This window comes from Pinus tabuliformis, chromosome 6 (genome assembly GCF_031772625.1).
Source record: "Pinus tabuliformis cultivar Carrire ecotype Pingquan chromosome 6, CPIR1, whole genome shotgun sequence".
NCBI classification, from domain to species: Eukaryota; Viridiplantae; Streptophyta; class Pinopsida; order Pinales; family Pinaceae; genus Pinus; species Pinus tabuliformis.
The window spans coordinates 1,425,120,136-1,425,128,098 of NC_142292.1; the positions used below are offsets into that span (position 1 = coordinate 1,425,120,136).

A 7,963-nucleotide genomic window follows, 5' to 3' on the forward strand; every position below is an offset into this window, starting at 1 on the left:
ACTTTCTTCTGCATCTATGATGGCTTTGAGCTCATTCCAACAACGCTCCTTGTCTCTGTAGTGATTAGGAGCATAAATATTATAGATGACTAAAATTTGCTTATCTGCTTTGTTTTCTAATACAATTTTTATCCAATGCTGATTGACAGTTTCTGATATGTGACTCCATGTGCTGTGATTCCAGAGAGTTGCGATTCCTCCGGAGGCTCCTCTTGATTCACTGATGCTGCCCTTGTATTGCCTCTGCTATTCAATAATTCCAATCATTTCCTGCTGGCCTTGCTTTGTTTCCTGTAACAAAAAAATTTCTGGTTTCTCACAATGAATAAGATCTCTTAGGGCTGCAACTTTGGAGGGGTGCCCTAGTCCCCTACTATTCCAAGACAGAAACTTCATCATTGAGTATGTGGGGTACGGGGAGGTGCTCGCCCCCCTTGGTCCTTGTGGATTGTCTCTTTGTCATATTGCCCTAGAATATAAGATTCTATGGGGTTCTGGATGCCCATTGCTATATCTTTCTGAGCATTCTCATCTCTATGTTGCTTTGCAGATTTCCTACCCGGCCCAGGTTTTTTAAAAGAGTCACTGGCAGCTCCATGATCTTTGGAGGAGCTCCTGGTTTGTCTAATAGGAGGAGGATCAAGGGAAGTCTGAGAGGTGATAACCAAAGGAAGAGAGGATTCAGTGGCATCAGTTTGGATCAGAGGAGGGGAGGAGGATTCTGGGGGAGGGATTTCGGGAGGGGATAGAATAGAGAAAGGATTGGATGAAGAAGGGGGCGGGGATGAGAGAGAGGGGGGAGGGCAGATAAGGAAGGGGAGGAAGAAGAAGGGCGAGCTGCATAGGGGACTGAAGGGCCTGCTTCCAGAGGATCTTTGGCCATGGGGGCCGACTTCTTTTTTTTAACTATTTCCCACTGATCATCTTGTGAGCCATTCTCAACATCAGCAAGTTTAGTACAGCGATTGGCAAAATGGCCGTATTCATGACATACCTTACATTTGAATGGGATTTGTTCATAATCCAACTACTGAATATGGCTCCAGTCGTCCACTTTGAGTTTGATAGCTTCGGGAAGCCCTTTGCCTAAGTCCACTTCAACACAAATACGCGCACAGGCTTGCATATTATCTTTTGGTTCGCTGCGATCTATGAATCTACCAATTGCATTCCCGATTGCTCGAACCGATTCATCTCCCCAGCAGTGAAGAGGGAGATGAGGGAGCCAGACCCAAACTGGAACAACACTGGGAACATCTAGTTCTGGGTCAAAATCTGGGGTCCATTTATTGAGATACAGGCCTCTGGAATCCATAAAATAGGGCCCGTTCCTGAAGATTAAGTCCTTATCTTCTTTGGATTCAAAATGAAAGGTAAAATACCCCTTCCCACAAAATCTAATGGATATTTTACCTTGAATTTTATCGGACCAGTTTCTTTCAACCCATCTTTGCACAGTCTTTGGAGATGGCCAGAGGCCCGTGAATTGACCAATGAGTCCTTTTTCTGCTAGAGAGAGGGCAGCCATGCGGGGAAGGGCTGGAGGAAGATTAACTTCTTGTAACACATCCAACTTTTTGACGAACTTAGAAACAGCTGGACGAGGGCGCTGCGGAGGCAAAGATTTAACCAGGTCTGAGAAAGCTTGCTGAGCATCAGCCACCTCCGGTGTAGCGTCTGGAGGGGCCATGGCAGAAGGCCGAAGGCCCAGGCAACTGTGCAGCTGGAAAACCTAGCAGAGGCAGAGCAGGGTGCGCGTAGCAGCGAAATTCTAAATCTTATAATCTTGGTAAGGCAGATAATTAATATTATTATTGAGGAGGAGACAAAGTGATTAAATCTACATTATTTAATAATATTATTATTTAGAGGAAGCCTTGGGTTGTCAAATACTATTATTCAAAGGGAGATAAAGAGAGATTGGGTTATTAAATATAATGTTAAATAATTAAAAAATATATAACATAATTATTTTTTAATACTTATTAAGAAACTTCAATAAGTTTTAAAGATGAAATAGAAAGAATAATTTAAAGTAAAAGGGAAAAAAAGTGAATTATTAAAACTTATAAATTAAATTATTAAAATAATAATTGTATTAATAGAGTAAAAAATTAAAATAAAATTGAAATATAAAATTAAAAAATTAAACAACTTGATTAAAATAGAGTCTATATTTAAAAAATGTTGATATACAATCTTACATTGTGGCTAAACATCTCCCCATATTGAGTTGTAGAGTGCCTAGATCCATTTTAAGTCTATATCTACCAAGTGTTAATCCCTCTCAGCTCTTGGTAGATCCGGAGTTAAGATGGATATAGGAGTCAAAGGAATTATAGTCATTTGGGTACATGGTATTGATAATCCATGGTATTGGCCCATGGTATTAATCTGTGGTATTGTAACAAACTTTATTTATTATTATTTTTTTTACCTTAATTCTTTTTTTTCCAAGGAAAAAAGCGAACTTTTCATTAAACATAAAAAGTTACAAGTATATGCCAAAGGCATTCCGTTTGCTGTATGACAAAATCATAGAGCTGCTGCAAAAAGATCAGACTTTTCTGTGCCTCAAAATCTGGTATAAAAGCAGCTGAAAAGAAAAATAAAAGCAGTTTCGTTTTCAGCCCTTGAGTACCCAAAACTGTCATAATGTAAAGATCCCACTGAGTTTGACCGCTTACTATTTCCTGGGCTTCCTCTTAGGAGGAAAACAGCCCAAAAACGAAAATAGCAAATAACATAAACCGAAAACTGTGATATAGTTTCTTCATACAGTAATTTAGAAACATAATATCTTGTGTATCTGAAGTTTGTGCAAAAAACAAAATAAAAGATACAAAAATTTTTAAGGACAGGTTGCTAGACTTTTAAGAGCATGGCGGCTGATCCGACACACGGATCTGTCCCTGGTCTTCTTCCACTATTTTCCAACTGCCCATAGCTTGCTGTAAACCTTCTTTAGAAAGGGTATCTGCTGTAACATTTCGCTCCCTGTAGATATGACAGATAGAGAAAACATTAAATGAGATTTTTAAAGGCATAATTTCTTCAAGCAGGGGTCTAAGCATGTAATTTTGACATCTACTTTTGTCGTTGACCCAATTAACAACAGATAAAGAGTCTCCAAAGATCTGAACTGCAAGAATGTTCCTGTGGATAGGCCAACATAACAGAAGTTTTAAGGCTGTAAGTTCTACATAATTGTTTGTCCCTGAGCCTATCCCTACAGATGCTTTTAAAGACTTTGATTTGCTTAAGTATATAATCATTCCTGCTCCTGCTGTGTTGTTCTGAGATGCTCCGTCAAAATATGCCCAGGGAATCCCCTCTCGGATCTGTTCCTCCCTAATCTGCCTGGGGTTGCTTCCTTCCTCTGAGTCTGGAATGCTTTAAAAAATAGCAGAGCTTTGAATTGCAATAGTTCCAGCTGTGGCTTCCTTTTCCATGAAAATACTCCGATTTCTTGTGATCCATATTCCCCAACAAATGATAGGAGGCAGGTTTCGCATTTTCCAACGGGGATAGTTACGCCACCATTTTTCCCAAACCTCCTGAACATTTCTTCCCTCCCATTCAATCCTTCTCCCTATGAGCTTCCCGACCTCTACCCAAACTGATTTGACGAACTGGCATTCAAGGAAAATATGGTTTATAATCTCAGAATCCGCCTTGCATAGATAGCATCTCCCCGGTCCTTGCTTGTATCTAGCTTGAAGCACGTCCCAAGTAGGGACTTTTATTTTTAAGATGCACCAAAAGAAAAGTCTTGCTTTTGCTGGGCATTTTAATTTCCAGATCAGCTTGTCCCACCAATCTGGTTCCCCCCATCCTTTTCTGCTCATTAGATATTTATATCTGAATTTTGGTGAGTACGATCCATTTTCCGCATGTGCCTAGACCAGCTGATCCTGTCTATCCCTTATTCTTACATTGGACCGAGTTAATTCCTCGATGTATACCTTCCATTCATTCCACCAGGCTGGTCGAATACCAAGCTCTTCACCAGATTTCCAGGATTTCCCCCAAATCGTTGAGGAACCCACTTTCTCAACTTGACTTAGATGCCTAATTCCTTTGGATTCTAGATGTCTGATTAAACTTGGAGAGAGTGCATACCTTTCATTACATCCAACCCAGGGGTCTTTTCCTATCTTCAGTCTTTCCCCATTCCCAATCTGCCACGCCAGTCCTTGTTCTATCACTTTGAAAGCCTCCACAGTGGCTTTCCATACTACCGAACAATTTTTCTCCTTCTTACTTCCCTTCCTTATCCATTCTTCAAGTGAAGTGGGATCAATATATTTCCTTTTAACTACTTTTGTCCAGAGATTCTCCATCTTAATTATTCTCCAACCTGATTTTTCTGCCAGAGAAATACTGAAATCTGTAAGGTTTTTTATCCCCCACCCACCCCATTCTTTTGGTCTTGCTATTTTATCCCAGGCTACCCATGGAAGGACAGATTCCTCCTTAGAGCCTTCCCAGAGGAACTTACTGCATATCCTATTTATCTTCCTTAGAATCCCCTTTGAAACCCATGTTAATGCAGCCCAATAGACTCGCATAGCTATGAGGACTGATTTGATTAGAGTCAGTCTTCCTGCTCGGGATAGCCATTTGTAGCTCCATTGAGATATTCTGGATTCAGTTTTGGCCACTAGCCAGCTCTAGTCTTGGTTCTTATATGCATTAGGCTTCAGCCAAAAGCCTAAGTATTTGAATGAATTCTCCATGCTATGCACTTCAAAGGGAAGGATGGAGGAGATCAGGCTTTTCTCATTTCTATTTAGACCTTCAGTGATAAGCTGGGATTTTCTATAGTTTATTTGCATTTCGGTCGCTTTCATGAATAGATCCAGGATGTTTTTTAATTCCTTTATTTCATTCTGACCTCCATTTGTGAACAGTAAAATGTCGTCCACGAACAGGAGGTGAGTAATAAACATATTGACTGCAACTTCCAATCCTTTTACTGCTCCCTCTCTTTTGGCTGATCGAATCAGGTGGCTCAGGCCTTCTGCTACCAAAAGGAAAAGCAAGGGTGATAAGGGGCACCCTTGTCTCAGCCCCCTGGAGCCTTTGAAGAAAGGGGTGGCCGCGCCATTTATTAGAATTGCAAAGTTTACATTGGAAATACATCCCATTATCCATCTGATAAAATCGTATTTGAATCCTAAATGGGTGAGTAGCATCCTTATGTAAACCCAGTTTATTCTGTCATAAGCTTTTGATAAATCTATTTTTATCACTGCTCCCTTTCTTTTCATTTGCTTGACACTGTGGATAGTTTCCTGAGCCACTCCTATGGCTTCATGGATTTGCCAACCGTCCAGGAAGCCAAACTGCTCATTTGTAATGCATCTTGACAGAATCGGTTTAATCCTTACTGCTATCACTTTGGCAATGATTTTGTAAATACTGTTGCACAAAGATATAGGCCTGAAGTCTTCAAAAGAGTTCGGATTCTCCTTCTTCGGTATAAGTGCTATAAATGTTGAGTTGAATGGGCTGTATACCTCTCCTTTCCTCCTAGACTCTTCCACTACCTCTGTTAGTTTTGTCCCAATTTTTTCAAAGAAGTGTTGGAAGAGCTCTATGGTCCATCCATCCGGACCTGGGCTCTTATCTTTAGCCATTGATTTTATGACACTTTCTACTTCCTCCTTTGAGACTTCATGCATTAGACTCTCTGCCTCCTCGTCCTCGATATATCTAGGAAAGCATTGAGCAGTCCTGATAATTTTTGCTAGAGTGATTTCCCCTTGATCTGCAAACAGGCTCTGAAAGTGATTCCTCCCCATGGTCGAAAGGTCCTCGAATGAGTTGACCTCTTCACCTGCCTCGTTTTTTAGCTTCCATATTGTATTTGCACTTTTTCGCCCTTTAGCATAGTTGTGAAAAAACTTCGTATTTTCATCCCCAGCCTTCAGCCATATTGCCCTGCTCTTTAGCCTCCATTCCTCTTCTTTTGCCAGCAGAATTTGGTCCCTCTGTTTTTCTAGCTGTAAGATTTTCTCTTTTGACTCCTGTGATCTGTAGCCGTCTGTCTCTATACATTCCATCCTTTGGAGCTCATCATTAATGAGGACTAGTTCCTCTTTTTGTCTCTCCCTCCTAGACTTTGCCCATTCATTGGTTGCCCTTTTTAATTTTTTTAAATTTTCCATGAACAAAAAACCTTTTCCCTCCTGGGGTCTTCCATCTGGATGAATCCAAGTTTCCTTGAACAGATTTTCATAGGATTCCTCTTTCAGCCATGTTGCATTAAATTTGAAGGGCGCTGCTGGTTTCCTAAGTAGTAAGGATAACTCCAGAAAGATCGGAAAATGGTCTGAATTCCCCCCTTCTCCCACCCACTGTCGAAACATAGGTATTCTGGCAGTCAAATCTTCACTCAAAAGAAAACGATCCAGCCTCTTTGCAATTCTAGCCTCTCCTACTCTTCGGTTCCTCCATGTAGGTTTCATTTTAATAGGATTTATGTCTATTAGATTATGGGAGATGATGGAGCTTTGAAAAAATTCTGATAGCCTATCTTCTCTGGCCGCCGGGCCCCAGGTTTCGGCCCTCCCTAAGGAGAAATTCATGTCTCCGCCTAGTACCATGTTGCTTCTTCCCATTATATCTTTTGATAGGAGGTCGTTCCAGAATTCCATCCTTCCCTGACAGGGCCCATATAAATTTACAATTGTAAGCGGAACATCAAAGTCTGTGGATTGAATCTCTGTTCCCATGGCCCGGTGCAGACCCCACTGGTTTAAAATTCTTACTCTTCCTTCCTTATATCCTATAGCCAGCCCTCCCGAATGGCCGATAGAGTCCAAAGCACAAAACCGCCATCCCGGAAGCAGGGCTGTAAGAGCTTTTTCAACTTCAGTGCTATTGCCTAAAGTTTCTTGCAAAAGGATAAAATCCGGTTTCGAACTCAATACTAGTTCCTTTAAGGCCAGTTTTTTGGGTTTACTGGCTAAACCCCTACAGTTCCAGGATAACAGGATCATTTAATAACAGGCTCTTGGGGATTCACAGCTCTAAGCGCCCCACGTATTGTCATTTGTTTCCCGTCTGCAACATCTATTTTTGCTCTAACCTTGGCATTTGATAAGCTTGATTTCCTACCCCTTACTTTCTTTATTTGAGGAGAGGTTCGACCTATCCCTCCAAAAGATCCTAGATGCTCAGGAGGCTTATCTAAGGATCTTAGGTTATAGTGGCAGGTTTGGGAGGCCGTAATTGGTTTTACTTCCTCAGGGGGTTCATTCTCGCCGTTCAGATCAATGGAGGGTATAGCAGCTGTTATAATTTCAACAGAGTTTTCAATTTGTAATTGATCATCAAGCGAGCGTTTTTTAGAGATCAAACTAGAAATCAAGCAATCATCTTTAGCATCAGAAGTTAAAGATGGGTTACTTGAGTCTAGTCTCATACCCGGAAGGTATTCAGCTGGCGTTGAATTCAGTGAAGCTGTACATTCGTTGGTGGGCTGCTGAGTCTGGCTTTCATTGACAGGCTTTGTTCCAGGCGATCTTGCTTTGTCGGGTTTTGATCCGTTCCTTCCTTCCCTGCCTGGCGGGCTGACCGGGTTCTGTTCTCTTTCCTTCTCCCCCGGCTGATAGTCCACCTCCATCGCCTCCATCGTCGAGTTCTTCTTAGTTCCCAAGTCCTGAGTCTGAGGTTCCTGAGCCTCATACATGCCTTCTTCCTCCGGCGGTTTTTGGTTTCTTCTTCTGCACTTCCCCATAGGACAGTCCCTTGCTAGATGTCCGTAGACATGACATCTATGGCGTCTGAAAGGGAGATGCTCATAATCGAGAATTTGCTCAAAGATGTATTCTCTATACTGGATATTTATCTTTTCTGCCAGTCCCCCCCTTGGGTTTAGGTTTACCAAAATCCGAGCCATCACCATATTATGAGTTTGAAGGAACGACATGTCCGCCTCCAGGAAGGTGCCCAG

The 7,963-nt window shown here is 41.6% G+C and overlaps 1 protein-coding gene across 1 annotated transcript; it reads right to left on the reverse strand.

Moving 5' to 3' along the window:
- Positions 1-1,027: 1,027 nt before the first annotated feature.
- LOC149263994 (uncharacterized) lies at positions 1,028-1,690 on the reverse strand. Its single transcript, XM_089393360.1, has one exon. The coding sequence runs from the start codon at positions 1,688-1,690 to the stop codon at positions 1,028-1,030; it is 663 nt and encodes a 220-aa protein (XP_089249486.1).
- Between the last annotated feature and the right edge of the window lie 6,273 nt (positions 1,691-7,963).